We start from the raw sequence: 16,246 nt of genomic DNA, 5'->3' as shown, positions 1-16,246 counted from the left end.
GCGGTTCACGGAGAGGACTAAAACCAGCAGCAGGCTCTTGAATCTGAAAAAAACTGTATTTCAAAAAGAAAAAGAGAACTATGCATTTTTTTAAAAATGTTTTATTGTGTTTCTCTCTTCCCTCTGTCCTCTCTTTCCCCTGTAGAGGAATGAAGGCCATGCTCTCGCGCTGGCTGTGCAGGGTCGAGACACTTCACGCTGGTTGTCCCTGACGCTTATTGGGGTGGCCTGTGTGGGAGGGATCCTCCTCACCGCCTTCACCATCGCCTGTCTGAGACATCACTTCCGGCAGCATGGTGCTGGCAAGCTGGGATTGTGGCCAGAGGGGGGCAGCAACACGCACTTTGAATACCAGGTACTGAGAGTTTCAAACACATCATGAAGCAGTACCCGAGATTACAGACCAGCACATCTCCGGTCCTGTCCTTGAATTCACACTCAGTATGAGTCTTATTGCTTTTATACAGTACGTCAATATTCATTTGTTTGTTCTTTTTTTTCTCTCATCATTGGTTTGCATGTCACACCCCCAGAGCCATGTCATTCTGTGTGGGGGTCTGAATGTACAGTATGCTATAGATAGCATCTATGGGTAAAGCCTGTTTAAAGGGGAAGTCTCATTGGGGATTTTTAAGATTAATTAAAACGTACAACAAGTCTGTAGTGGAGACAATAGTCACCTTTTTTGCCATAAAATCCAGGCCCTTAAAGGTCATAAATGAAAAATGTGCACAACAGCTATAACAATGGGGAATGTCAAATGTACTTCTGGATGTTAGTCACTCTTCGTATGAAATCCTCAACTCCTCATCTCAAATTTTGGATCCTGTAGTTATAGCTTAATTAATCATTTTACTAGTATCTGCAATGGGTGTTTTTATAGTATGAGTTCCAAGTGGGTCAGTTTATGTTGAGTAGGTATTGTTCTGAGCTGAGTGTTGGTGTTTTCCTCTTGACAGGAGCTGTGTCGTCAGCACATGGCAGCGAAGACATCGTTTAGCCGGCAGGAAGCAGGGGGCACAGACACCTCCCGGGTCAGCAGCGTCTCCTCACAGTTCAGTGATGCCCCCCAGGCCAGCCCGAGCTCTCACAGCAGCACCCCCTCCTGGTGTGAGGAGCCAGCGCAGTCCAACATGGACATCTCCACTGGGCACATGATCCTGGTAAGTGGGGCTCAGATTTCAGTCACTTGCACTGTAATAAGACTCATGAGTCATCTTCTTTTGACACACAATCAGGCTGCAAAACATAACAGCCAGTGACAATACAATAAGAAAAATGTATTTGAGAACATAGTTTTGTAATCTACTGTATATCAATTTAAACAGATTATTACTGGTAACAGGTAGGATTTTGCTTACAACTGAGGAATCCTGCAAAACATGTGTTGCTATTTAAAATCTGTTTGGTCAAAACTTTCCACATTTTAAGTGAAACAGTATTTGTATACAGAACAGTGTATTCTGAAAAAATTGATTGTGCATTAAGCTCCCAGTGTTGTGTTGTGTCCTCAGGCCTATATGGAGGACCACCTGAAGAATAAGGATCGCCTGCAGAAGGAGTGGGAGGCACTGTGCTCGTACCAGGCAGAGCCAAGCATCTGCTCTGTAGCACAGAGTGAGGCCAACCTCAAGAAGAACAGGAACCCAGACTTTGTGCCCTGTGAGTCAGAGTAATACAAACAAAACCTTCCAGATGTAACATCCACAAGTATGAACGTATTAAGTAGGTGGTTCACAACAGAGGCTGGGAGGTATTAGACTCTGATTGCTGTAACTATTTCTGTTTTCCTTCTAGATGACCATGCTCGAGTGAAACTGAAAGCGGAGATCAACCCTTCCAGGACTGATTTCATCAATGCCAGCACAATAGTAAGCACATCATCGTCAGCCAATCTGAGCTCTGCATTTCATGCACTTACCTTTTTTGTTTTTTGTTTTGAGAAAATCATAACCGTTGCATCCCTAATTTAGAGGAGTCAAAGACTAGCACTGTCACTGAGCACCTGATAATGAGCACCAAAACACTGTGTTATCAGTTGTCCACTGCACTGCATTAATGGTGAGCATTAGTCTGAAACACTCCATTCTCAGCTCTCTTGCCATGTCTGCTTTTATCCAAATGAGTGCTAAACTAGAAACCAGTGGACAGACTCCTTTCTGTTTATTGCCACTGGTATGCCAATAGTGAAAGGAAAATAATCAGGTAAGTTTTATACTTTATCACACAATGCAGTCTGAAAAATAAAGAAAAATGTAATATTGCAGCACTTAGTGTGGTGTCAAAATGATGACTGAATTAAACATATTAACACCAATCAGAGATAGAAAGGGTAGGTTGATGGAATATAACTCATGACGATTTCATTTTCTGTACAGCAGCTCATATGCTTAAATTTTCACCAAAACAGAGCACCCTGTCCTTATAAAAGTTTACCATAGTAAAAGCATAGCAAAGTGTAATAAAGCATAGTGAAAACACAATAAAGCATGGGTAAGAACCATTGTAAAGAATAACAAGGTATGGTAAAGCATATTAATAAACATGGCAAAGCAAGGTAAACCATGGGAAAAGCATGGTAAAACTGCAAAACTACAGTGATAAACTGTTATAAGAGTCTTTCCGTCTCGTTTCTTAAAACCTCTCCACTGTGATCCCCCAGATTGAACATGACCCAAAGATGCCTGCTTACATCGCCACCCAGGGCCCTCTGTCACACACCATCGCTGACTTCTGGCAGGTAAGTGTCAAGTGTTCAGTGGACCAGTGCATTGGCGGGATTATACAGGTTAAACTTGTTTCACAGTATGAACCTCTGTATTCAGGAAAGCCTTTTTTATTGCTGCAGATGGTGTGGGAGAATGGCTGCACCGTGATAGTGATGATGACCCCACTGGTGGAGGACGGAGAGAAACAGTGTGACCGCTACTGGCCCGACGAGGGCTCCTCCCTCTATCACATCTATGAGGTATATCTAAGGACTCTTCATCAGAACTCACTAGAATCTCCTCATTAGTATTGGATTAGTATTTTAGTGTGGCTATTACTATCCACATAAACATCAAGTTCTGTATCCCAGGTGTGTTGTTTGTGGCAGTCCCGTCTAACCCAATCTGTGTAAAATGTATACCTCAAGGGTTCACAGGTGGAACTGCAACAAAGGTACCAGAGTGCAGGTCTTTTTTTACCCTTGGTAGATGTGAAAAAACACATTAGTTCTTATTACAATGGGCTAATATTCAACTACATACTTTTAAAAAATGATTTAGACTTCTTACATTTTTAGAGGAAACATCAATGTCTTTAGTTGTAAGGATTTATTAAGCTAAATGCATGAGCAACGTTGAATTATAAAAATCATGTAGTTTAAATAATCCTTTTTACTGTTTCATGCAGCTGTCCAGTTTAATTTGTTAAATAATGTGCTTGTCTCTCTGTCCCTGGTGCAGGTGAACCTGGTTTCAGAACACATCTGGTGTGAAGATTTCCTGGTGCGCAGCTTCTACCTGAAGAATGTCCAGTCCCAGGAAACCCGAACTCTCACCCAGTTTCACTTCCTGAGCTGGCCAGCGCAAGGCATCCCCACCTCCACACGCCCGTTGCTGGATTTTCGCAGGTACACACAAATGCACGCGCTCGCACACACACACGCACACACACACGCACGCACACACAAATGCACGCGCTCGCACACACACACGCACGCACACACAAATGCACGCGCTCGCACACACACACATGCACACACAAATGCACGCGCTCACACACACACACGCACGCACACACACATGCACGTGCTGACACAGACTTACACGCACGCACACTCACCCTCTCCCTTCTCAGACAGTGTGCCTCAATCCTGCCCTCCAGAGGGTTGAGAGAGTAGTTCATCCTCCAGGAACCTGCAATCGCTGAACTCCAAGAAACTTCTATACATTAGAGTGGCAGCGTTAATGTTTTATAAATGTGGTGGAGGTTACTGATTTTAAAAACAAGTTTCCCTCAGAAACAGTTATATCTTCTTCTGTTCTGACTAGACTGGTTATTTTTCATAATCTACAAACACTAGGAAACCAATCCACCCAGTCCCAAAGTTATGTTAAAAAAAAACATTGAATTCATAAAAAGTTTGAATTTGCCATTTCCATCCCCCCTGTTCAAATGAACATTCTATTGCAGTAGCCTCCTCCACAGCTTGGACTAGATCTCTCGTGTATTCTGCAAGACCACAGGCTAGCAGTAGTCTCTTGGCTTTTTAAAATGTCCTTGAAATCCCCCTTGTATGTTTTCAGAACATCAAACAACAAATAACATACTCAAAAATAGATTTTAAATGATCCGTAAGATTACATTGTATTCGACACACATCAGTGTGAATTTCCTTGATTAAAATACCTCATGCAAGTTTCCCTTTTAAAATATAATACATATTTTGCTTTGTCCAACAGAGAGGTCATTATTTCCTGATCAATCACCATTCATTACAGGTTAACAGGGTTATTTTTGCTTTTGTAATTGGGAGTTGAGAATCATTAATTTTAGAAAAAATAAAACTGCAAAACCAAAAAATTAGTACTGCAGTCTCATACGAATGAAGGTGCAGCCTGGTGACATTAGCTTTTATCTTGGAATAAATAAGTTGAAATAAGTTTTATCTTGAAATAAACTTCAGGGAGAGCTGTAACTGGACATCTACAGTGCCTATAGTGAGTATTCACCCCCCTTGGACCATTTTCACAGTTTGTTGTGTTACAACCTGAAATCTTGATGCATTTAAATGGGATTTTTTTCCCCTTTGATTTACACAACCTACTCAACACTTTGAAGAGGCAAGAGAATTTTTATTGTGAAACAAAGTTACTGAAAAATTAAAAAAAAAACTGAAATGTCTTGGTTAGATAAGTATTCACCCCCTGAGTCAATACTTGGTAGAATCACCTTTGATAGCAATTACAGCTGTCTTTTGGGGTAAGTCTGTACCAGGTTTGCACATCTGGATCGTGCAGTATTCTCCCATTCTTCTTGGCAAAATTGTTCAAGCTCTGTCAAGTTGGATGGGGATCGTTGGTGGACAGCAATCTTCAAGTCTTGCCACAGATTCTCAATCGGATTAAAGTCTGGGCTTTGACTGGGCCACTGTAGAACATTCACTTTCTTGTTTTAAGCCACTGCAGTGAGGTTTGGCTGTGTGCTTGGGGTCATTGTCCTGCTGAAAGGTGAATCTCCATCCCAGTCTTCAGTCTTTTGCAGACTGAAGCAGGTTTTCCTCAAGGATTTGTCTGTATTTAGCTCCATCCATTTTGCCCTCTACCTTGATAAGCTTCCCAGTCCCTGATGATGAAAAGCATCCCCATAGTATGATGCTGCCACCACCATGCTTCACAGTAGGGATGGTATTACCTGGGTGATGTGTTGGGTTTGTGCCAGACATAACGCTTTGCATTTAGGCCAAATAGTTCAATTTTTGTTTCATTGGACCACATAATTTTTTGTCACATCTTTTCTGAGTCTCCCACATGCCTTTTTACAAATTCCAAGCAGGAGTTTACATAGTCTTTTTTTCAGAAATGGCTTCCTTCTTGCCATTCTTCCGTACAGGCCAGATTTGTGGAGTACCTGAGCTGTTGTTGACACATGGACAGTTTCTCCCATCTCAGCCATGGAACGCTGTAGGTCTTTCAGGGTTGTTATTGGCCTCTTGGTGGCTTCTCTGACCAAAGCCCTTTCTGCTCAGTTTGGGAGGAAGGCCTGCTGTAAGCAGGTTCTGGGTGGTGCCCTATACCTTCCACTTCTTAATGATCGACTTGCCTGTGCTCCGAGGGATATTCAATGCCTTTTGAAATTTTTTTATACCCCTCCACAGATCTGTGCCTTTTTATTCCGGAGTTGTTTTAAAAGCTCCTTGGTCTTCATGGTAGTATCTTTGCTTTTAATGCACTACCCAACTGTGGGACCTTACAAAGACAGGTGTATTTAACCTGAAATCATGTGAACCACTTTTATTGTACACAGATGGACTCCGTTTAACTTATTTTGTGAATTCTGAAGGCAATTGGTTGCACCCAGGCTTATTTAGGAGTGTCATAGCAAAGGGGGTGAATGCTTACCTAATGAAGACTTTTCAGGGTTTTTTGTTTCAATTGATTTGTTTTCTCACCCCCGCCCCTCAGTGTTGAGTAGGTTGTGTAAATCATAGGGAAAAAAATTCCATTTAAATGCCGGAAGATTTCAGGTTGTAATGCAACAAACTGTAAAAATGTCCAAGGAAGGTGAATACTTCCCTTTAGCACTGTAAGTAGCGAGACGTGTTTTGTTTTGGCCGGTGCTCCTCAATGGTTTCTTGTAATTGGATTGCTTGTTTGTATTGAATGTGTGTGTATTTTTTATTATTTGCCATCTTCTTGACCAAGTCTCCCTTGAAAAAAAGATTTTAATCTCAACAAGATTTTCCTGGTTAAATAAAAGTTAAATTAATGGTCAGTATTAAATAAGTAAAACAATAATTACTGGCACTATGTTACGGTCAAATGGCAAAAGATGTCAACTGTATACTGTCCCCAGGCTCTGGTTCCCCCAGCCCTGGGTATTCTGTCAAATACAAGCAAGCAACCCTAAAAGATATGCTGAGATTAAAACAAAGCAAGGCCCCACTAAAAAGGTACTACATTTAAATCCTTCTACAGTATCTCAAATAGCAGGGTTACCAGTGTGTCAGCTTTCCAGTTGCACACTGGTAGAATTCTGCTTGCAGCACAGAAATGTACATTTCTTAAGCCTGTATGTAAAATGAAAATAGCAGTGCTGTTAACCTCCAGTACAGTCTGCCAGTCCTTCCACATTTCAAATCACTGAGCACACCAACCTCTCACCACTAAGACTTGTCAGTAGCTGTAGGCAATAGATCAACCATTCTTCTAATATTTAACTTCAACCACAAGCATGTGTGTCAGAACCTAGGTGATCCTCTAGGCCAGTCCTCAGCTCTTCACTGACCAGCTTGCTTGCCAATCCTCCAGCCTTCCTCCCTGTCCTCAGCTCTAACTGTACGCCCATCTGTCTCAGCCCCCCTTCTGCCTTTCCAGTTTAACCAGTGGGAAGGCTGGCTCTCCGATGGGGGTCTACACCGTCGGACACACAGCTGTCAGTGTCATTTTTGTGATTTGCAGCTAGTAGTCTTGAGTCCAGTTGCATAGTCACAAAAGTGATCATTGGCAGCTGTGGCTGCTGCATGGAGCATCGTTGAAACTTCCTGCTGGTTGACGTTTTCACCTAAGCACTCCCTCTTGGTATCTTGTGGTTCCTCTTTTTTTGATAAGGCTTTGCTTTGATCACTATGCTTCCCCGGAGATTTCTTTAACACTCTGTGGATCAAGTTTTCATAAATTGTTGAATACAAGAAAGCGCCTCTGATCCTAGTGATGCTCGTCCCTCTTACTGCATTGTTTCCCGAAGGTTGTGACTCCTGTGTTTCTAAATCGTTTTATGTCTAAAGTTACCTCAGTATTTACTGTTGTTTGCCAATACAACCTGGAAACTGGCTCTTTAATGGTGACAAATAAGTTCCACCCAAGGTCCATGCTGGGATTTCAGTACTGTATTAATTTCATAGGATGTGTTTGCACCTCTGATACACTGTGGTACACTGTGTTGATCATGCATTAGTGGTACAGATGATCTCTAGTTGCACAGTGGTAGGGCTGACCAGGTTATCAGTGATGGGAGTGCACTGGCAAAGGTAAGGCATATTGATGTTGCAACATTGTTGACTCACATTTTCATGAGGTTTAGGGGAGTTGCAGCTGTAATTTCATCACTTGAAAAGTATGACCATTGCAACTTTCATTGTTTTTCTTGTTTCAGGAAGGTGAACAAGTGCTACAGGGGCCGATCCTGTCCAATTATTGTACACTGCAGGTACAGTTCCAGCTTTATTGCATTCTAGAGTTCCCCTTTGTCTTGTCTTGGTACCACAGTGACCCCTGCTGGGGGAATTGGGACTTGTGTACTGCCCTCTTCACTTGGAGATCACTCCAGATTTGAAGAACCAGGGCTGGAGTTCCCTTCAGTCTCCCAGGACCTACTGCATAGCTACAGCTTGCTCTACTGGAAAGCCTGGACTATTGTTAGTGTTCTTTTAGTAGAAACTGAAATTATATTGTATATAGTCAGACCTGTTTAATCCGTCCAGACATCTAGAAAGAGGGGAGAAGTAGAATTGTGGTACAATGGCTTGTTCTCCTTATTGTTTTTCTTATTGTAATTGTAAATATGGCTATGTGACTGAAACTGTGACACATCTGCATCCAAAGTAATCATAGTGTACATTTCTTGTTCTGCATTCATTCTTTAGTAACTACATTGACATGTATTGCCTGGAATTCTGCCTATTTGCGCAGTTCCCTTTCAAGTATGAAATGTATCCATTACACAATGGGTTAACCGATTATACCCAATTCAATTGAGAACTTCTACCAAAGCTACACGCATGCAACGTCAGCATACTTGTCTCCTCCCCCACAGGAGACAAAACTGTGTGCAGGATGACAATCAGTGCCATTTTATATTTAGCTTTTCCAGCTACAGTGCACTGTACCATGCACCGCACTGCACCACACCACACCCCACCATACTGTATAATTTAACACATCGTGCCTCCGTGCATCATACCACACCGTACCGTGCACCATAGTGTACGGTACCGTGCACCATAGTGTACTGTACCGTGCACAGTAGTGTATCGTACCATGCCTTGTGCACTGTACTGTGCATACCGTATTGCACTGTACACCTTACCGTGCAAGGCACCGTGCCATACACCGTACCTTGTTACCACCCGTGTGCGTACTATACAGTCTTGCTGCAATGATGCCTGGATTCCAGTCTTGCACGATCTGCAAGAACTGCATCCCTTCAGAGGATAAGCATGATCAATGGGTGTGGTGTCATGGAGTTGAGCATGCTCAACAGGCACTCCAGGATTGCACCCTTCGTGAAGCTTGTGCAGTGCTCACCAGACGTTCGGATGAGCGCAGGCACAATCACTTTGCAGAACTGGCTTCCCCAACCTTCTCTTAGAGGGACACGTCCCCTTCACCGCAGTGTGTGCCACCGCCACCGCCGGATCATACACCAGTCGCCAAACGACAGCACAGAGGCAGAAGCCCCTCATGGTCTTCTCTGTCGGCCTCATTCTCTTCATCCTGGGGGGTTAAACTTCCCCAGCCATGCTAACCCTTTGCAGAATGTGATCATCTCCAGATTGATTGATTTCATTTATTATTAATTTGGAGACAGTCAAATGTGTATAAACCCACAGCTTTGGCTGATCGGGGAAGAGTGTTCAGAGTGGAGAATGGGAGAGACATAAGTGAAACGCACTAAAAACAACAACTGCTACTTGTGCTGGATTTGGACCACCATGATACTTGTTTGTTCAGTGTTTGTTTGCTGTATTGTCTGTTTTTTAAACCTTTTATTTATCAACCACTTCAACTCCAGATGTAAAAATGAAACCCCTTCCCAGGTACCAGATTTTTTAAAATGATAATAATAATGTTTTCAAACCTGTAATTGCTATACAATGTTAACATAGGATGAATAAAACACAAATAAATGACCTAAACTGTGTTTTTCATTAACTCTTTATGCTCATGTACTACATACCCATGTTCAATATAGAGATAAAAACACCTATTTATTTTTATTAACAATGAAAGCAAAAACGCTACTAATAACGCTAATAAAAATAATCAGTAAACATAAATGATCAAATAAAACTCAATCAACATCAAAACATGTGCCATTTTCGACTTGCTCTGTGCCATTTATTGAAATGTTCAATATAACAGAACCCGGGGTTGCCTTCGCAACCACTGCACATTTTTCTTGTGTCCTTTTTTTTTTTCATTTTCGCAGCAGACCCTGCACCTTTTTTGTGGTTTCTGCTTCCCTTGTGTTCGAAGGATCGTCACAAATGCATGTACAGGGCTACTTTGCGGAGGCATTGTGATGGATCAGGCTGCCGCAGATGTCTGCTTCATTGCCTTGTACCCAGTACTGTGTTTTGATAGTATTTTGTCACAGCTAAGCAAGTAAAACGAATAATAAAACAAGTAATAATAATATAAAACCACACACACACACACACACACACACACACACACACACACACACACACACTTGTAAAAGTTGAAATGCTTCCCTCAATATATCTCAGTCTTATAAACATGCACAGGTAGATTGGAATCGCTACATGACGCACAATTGGATACAAATGTCATCTGACCTTCCTCCGACTTTCATTGCACATTCCACAGTACCAGCACTGCCTTAGAGAATGAAACCTGAAACGCTAGACTGAGAAACTGCTCATAGAATAGAATAGAAAACTTGACGTACGTATGTACATATGGCATGGTACTGTAAGTGGGTTTTCATTTGAAGTATGTGTGTACACAATGGTGTTCCCCATATGGCGGGCCTGAGAGGGAGATGCTGCCATTTTGAGCACCAGTGGGGAGAAGCCCCGCTGTCTCCAGTACCACAGGCATGTCATGAGTGGAGCTGCCTGAAGATTGACTGGGACACGTTTGAGGTGCAGCTGATGCCTAAAATCGACCTGGAGAACTGGACTGGTGACCTGGAGGTCCGCTCCGCATTACTGGGCATGCAAGCATTGTGTTGTGTCTGGAGACTGCTTGGGCACCCAGCTGCGTGCTGTCCCCTGCATTTCAACAAGGGGAGCAAGCTATTTCTTCGCTGAGGAGGAAGAGAAAGAGCGGCCATGCCCGTGGCCGGCCCAGACGGGGGGAGCCCGAGTGACCAAGGCACCGCTACGCTCACCTCCACCACTAGAGGGAGACTACCCGCTCTTCTCACCGCCACCACTAGAGGGAGAATATCTGCTGTTCCCACCTCCACCCCTAGAGGGAGACTACCTGCAGCTCCCACCTCCACTGCAAGAGAAAGACTATCTGTTGCTCCCATCGCCTCCCAGGGATCAACTCATGCCCGAGCCTGCAAAGCCTGCACCGCCTAGGTCGGCCGAGCCTGCACTGCCTAGGGCTGTCGAGCCTCCACCTCCTGGGGATGCCTGTTCGGAAATGCCTGCCCTAGAGGTCATTTGCTGCTGACCTCTGGGGATTTGCTGAGGCTTGAGGACCAAGGAAGCTGACAGCATTTCCGCTGTCAGCTGGGAAGCTGACAGGATTGCCGGCCATGGGCCCCTTAAAGCCTCTGTTCTTGGCCCAGGACTTTGAGCAGGACTTTAAGGGGGGAGGTGGCTATAGAGGTTGTGTGTGCTACGCAGAAGGGGGGATATATGTGACGGGGTACATCCCATCCCTGTGCATATCATGTTTTGTATTTTGTATTTGTTGTATTATTAATTAATAACGTATTGTTTACATTTTTATAAACTACAATGTGGTGTTGTTGTTGTTGTTTTTGCAGCATGGATGGGGTTAAACTTCCCCAGTCATGCTAACCCTATGCAGAATGTGACCATCTCTCATTAATTTGGAGACAGTCACATGTATATAAACCCACAGCTTTGGCTGATCAGGGCAGAGTGTTCAGAGTGGAGAATGGGAGAGACATGAGTGAAACACACTAAAAACATAACAACTGCTACTCGTGCTTGATTTGGACCAGCACGATACAGTGGCTCTCAGAAGTATTCACCGCTCTTGGAATTTGCCACATTTTGTGTTACAACATCAGATCAAAATAGATTTAATTAGGAGTTTTTGCCACAGATCAACACAAAAAAGTCCATAATGTCAAAGTGAAAAATAAAATCTACAAATTGTTCTAAGTTAATTACAAATACAAAACAGAAAATAATTGATTGCATAAGTATTCACCTCCTTGAGTCAATATTTGGTAGAGGCACCTTTCGCAGCAATTGCAGCCATGAGTCTGTTTGGATAAATCTCTACCAGCTTTGCACATCTGGACACTGTAATTTTTGCCCATTCTTCTTTGCAAAATTGCTCAATCTCCGTCAAGTTTGGTCTCAATTGGATTGAGGTCCGGGCTTTGACTGGGCCACTTTTTGTTTTTTGTTTTTTGTTTTTAAGCCACTCCAGTGTGTCTTTGGCTGTATGTTTGGGTTCATTGTCCTGCTGGAAGATGAATCTTCTCCCAAGTCCCAGGTCACTTGCAGACTTCAGCAGGTTTTCCTCCAGGATTTCTCTATACTTTGTTATATCCATTTTGCCCTCTATCTTCACGAGCTTTCCAGGCCCTGACGCAGAGAAGCATCCCCATAGCATGATGCTGCCACCATCATGCTTCATGGTAGGGATGGTGTTCTCAGGATGATGTGTGGTGTTAGGCTTGCACCAAACATAGTGCTTAGCGTTGAGGCCAAACAGCTTTATTTTGGTCTCATCAGACCATAGAATCTTCTTCACTTGGTCTCAGAGTCTCTCACATACCTTCTGGCAATCTCTAGCCGAAATCTGATGTGAGTTTTTTTCAACAATGGTTTTCTTTTTGCCACTCTAATAAAGGCCAGTTTTGTGAAGCACCCGGGCTATTGTTGCCGTATGCACAGTGTCTCCCAGCTCAGCCATGGAAGACTGTAACTCCTTTAGAGTTACCTTAGGCCTCTTGGTGGCCTCCCTGACTAGTGCCCTTCTCTCTCCGATGCTCAGTTTTTGAGGATGGCCTGTTCTAGACAGATTCACAGTTGTGCCATATTCTCTCCATTTCTTAATAATGGACTTTACTGTGCTCCGGGGGATATTCAATGCCTTGGAAATGTTCTTATATCCTACCCTTGATTGGTGCTTTTGAAGAACCTTGTTCCGGATTTACTTTGAATCTTCCTTCGTTTTCATGATGTAGTTTTTGTTAGGAAATGTACTAACCAACACCTTAATTGCACACAGGTGGACTCCATTCAACTAATTATGTGACTTCTAAAGACAATTGGTTGGACCAGAGCTTATTTAGGTGTGTCAGAGCAAAGGGGGTGAATACTTATGCAATCAATTGTTTTCTGTTTTGTATTTGTAATTAATTTGGAACAATTTGTAGATTTTATTTTCACTTTGACATTGTGGACTTTTTTGTGTTGACCAGTAGCAAAAACTCTTAAAAATCCATTTTGATTTGACTTTGTAACACAAAAAAATGTGGAAAAGTCCAAGGAGGGTTTTGAAAACCACTGTACTTGTTTGTTTGCTGTTTTGTCTGTTTCTTTTGGCCATCGTACCTTTTGTTTTGGAAAGTCTGTTTTGTTTAAACCTTTTATTTATTAATAAACGCACTGCAGCACTTTTCATACTCCAGTTGGCTGTGGATGTGTTTGAATTCATTTCTTGGTCTGACGTCATCCACAAAGCCATCATCTGCCACAGTCCCCCTCGACTCTGAAGGTTTACTTGGCAGCCATCTCGGCTTGCCATGTTAAAATTGACTTTGCCCCCAGGGGCTCACTTTCTGGCTGGCCAGTTTCTGAAAGAGGTGCAGAGGCTTCGGCCTCCTTTTGAAGGACAACGTTTCTCAGTGGCGGTTGAAGTGCTGTGTACATGTACGAAACCACCCTTTGAACCTCTGCATTCTGCAGAACCTAAATACCTGTCTCTGAAGGCAACATTTTTACTTGCTAACACCTCTGCTGCACACATGAGTGACATGCAGGCATTTCCAGTGGCATAAGCTTGTTCATTTTTAAACAGAGTCTAGGACTAAGGCCATCCTTCGTACGAATCTGGCCTTTGTACCCAAATGCCTATCTACCTTCCATATCAGTCAATCTGTGGAACTGAAGGTGTTTCATCCTCCACGGTTCCAGTCAGACGAGGAGTGTCGGCTCTATACGCTTGACGACTATCCGAGCAACCGTTACCATTGGGCTGCCAATCTCTCCTCTGCCAGAACACATCAAATAAAAACAAAATAACAAAACAAACGCGGCTACGCCGTCATATTTCAATACACTAAACAAATACAAAAACAATAACCACGGCTTTTGCCGTCATAAATACTATAAATAAATCATAATAAACCAATATAAAATAACACGGGCAGAGTGGGAGACCCCGTTCTAAAAATAAATAAACAATACATTTAAACAGCAGGGCTTTCCTACCTGGGGTTATGATAACAACCTAACGTTGCATAGCAATTGCACTTGAGGTACATTACCTTACAGTGTTGCTTATTTACATGTGGAATTTTATGAAGAAAAAAGCTGGTTTCAGTTTAGAAGAATAAGACAAAGCTAATGGAATGTTGGATGCTGTCCTGCCAAGTGCAGCGTTTCAGTTTATTATCTGCCAGTGAATGCTGGTGCTGTAAACAAAAAGCCTTATCACTTGTATCATATTCGAATACATTAGCCCTCCACAGCTGTAGCATAAATGCATTTAAAACACAAAGCAAAGATGCTGGGTTACAAAGTTAAAAATGATCCGCAACAGAAAAGGATTTTATTCAACAAATAACAAATACATCTTTTAGTTGTTTGTTTTGGGTGTTTTCAATTGTGCTGGGTGTTTGTTGACTATATAGTACAGTTATGGCCAAAAGTTTAGCATCGTATAACTATATAATTTAGATATTTTATTTAACATCGCGTAATCAAAGAAAGTCTACCGGAAGCCATAATAGTAGTACAGTATTTCATGTTAGATTTCAAAAAGTGTCACATTTTTCAATTTGTCAGTTTTTCTTTAAGTATGTGAATACTATGTATTTCAATATGTTAATGTAACATTATTCAGCAGGTTTCATTCGACTGCATGAAGTAAAATTAGTTAATTCTATGGGGTGCTGCAAATCGTTTAACCATAGCTGTACATATATAGGAGATGCAGCACAGGAACTGCAATAGATTAACCAGGTCTGACCTGTCATTGTGTCATACTGTATGCATACCGCACAACTGCAAACCCTACAAACTGGAACAGGTTTCTACATTTTTATGGTGATTTGTTTGCTTTTTTGTTCTCTAGTGATGGTGCAGGTAGGGCTGGGACTTATATCCTGATTGACATGGTACTCAACCGAATGGCTAAAGGTGAGCGTGCCCTTTTAGATGGGATTTTTTTGAACCACTGATTTCTTAATAAAAGATGATGTGATCTTTAATATTGTTTTGATGGTGAGTGTTCACTTGAGTCAAAGAGTAATGAGTGAGAGTTTGATCATTTGAGTCTCGCTAGCCTCCAGGATCCTCTAGCCTCCTAAGAAATGAGTGAATAGTGAGCTCCTGAGTCTACCCCACCACATACCAGTGAGAAAGGCCTTGATTGAAATGTTCCTGCAGTTGCTAAGCATTTGTCCTTTTCGTGTGTTTAGGAGTGAAGGAGATTGATATTGCAGCCACACTGGAACACATTCGTGATCAGAGGCCTGGCATGGTCCGCACAAAGGTACAGTACAGTCGCTCAAGCTTTCCATGCTATCGTTTTCATTATAACTGGACAGCATATCTGGTCCGCTTCAGAAACTAGTTTTTTTTAAATCTTATTTTGATTTTTTCAGTACCTATGTTCGATATTCATGACTTGAGATGAATGTGTTATGTTTCCCTTTATATGTGTTTCATACCTGTTTAAATGTGGTGGTTTTCAAAGTATTTACATTCCACACAGATTATTGAATTTAGATAAAAAATCCAAGGTTAAGTAGGGGATCAGTGCCAAGAAATGAGCCCTCTATCTGCAACAGTGAACTTATAGAAAAGTCTTACTCCCCCTTGAAAAAACTCATCTAAAGCTAAACCCAATATTTAAGCCTAAATCATAAATGCATCTGATTTAACATTTTATCAAGCATTTTGATAATCACATGAAGAGTTTTGGTATGCACCAAAGTCAGTTCTTGACAAGTCATCCCTTTATCTCTGAATGTTTAATTAAACTGTTTGTTTAAAAACATTATTAGCTGCAGCCTGATCCCTAGTTTAGATCTACATTTCCATGTACAATTTCAAGGATACTTAAGTACTAAAGGAAAGGAAAACTGCTCCTCCCTTTCTTGAAAGCTTAGTAGAGTACTTTGAAGAAAAGTTATACAGTACACGTTTCAGTCTACCTATATCTAAATACACATGGTTCAGTCTACCCATATCTAAATACACATGCTTCAGTCTACCCATATCTAAATACACATGCTTCAGTCTACCCATATCTACATACACATGGTTCAGTCTACCCATATCTAAATACACATGCTTCAGTCTACCCATATCTAAATACACATGCTTCAGTCTACCCATATCTAAATACAC

General features: G+C 42.0%; 1 protein-coding gene across 2 annotated transcripts in view; it reads left to right on the top strand.

Annotated features, from left to right (window-relative positions):
- Positions 1-16,246, top strand: part of ptprna (protein tyrosine phosphatase receptor type Na) — a 161,820-nt gene that overhangs the window by 138,546 nt on the left and 7,028 nt on the right. For both annotated transcript variants that reach the window (XM_041263786.1, XM_041263785.1), the window contains 10 exons: positions 146-355; positions 960-1,163; positions 1,515-1,662; positions 1,798-1,871; positions 2,663-2,740; positions 2,849-2,968; positions 3,450-3,616; positions 7,861-7,914; positions 14,967-15,031; positions 15,313-15,386. In XM_041263786.1, the coding sequence (XP_041119720.1) occupies positions 146-355; positions 960-1,163; positions 1,515-1,662; positions 1,798-1,871; positions 2,663-2,740; positions 2,849-2,968; positions 3,450-3,616; positions 7,861-7,914; positions 14,967-15,031; positions 15,313-15,386 (1,194 nt within the window). The remainder of the gene's footprint in view (positions 1-145; positions 356-959; positions 1,164-1,514; positions 1,663-1,797; positions 1,872-2,662; positions 2,741-2,848; positions 2,969-3,449; positions 3,617-7,860; positions 7,915-14,966; positions 15,032-15,312; positions 15,387-16,246) is intronic.

The sequence above is a fragment of the Polyodon spathula genome, chromosome 11 (assembly GCF_017654505.1).
Source record: "Polyodon spathula isolate WHYD16114869_AA chromosome 11, ASM1765450v1, whole genome shotgun sequence".
Lineage (NCBI taxonomy): Eukaryota > Metazoa > Chordata > Actinopteri > Acipenseriformes > Polyodontidae > Polyodon > Polyodon spathula.
The sequence above is the reverse complement of the archived record's forward strand: the minus strand, read 5'-3'. Positions and strand labels throughout refer to the sequence as shown.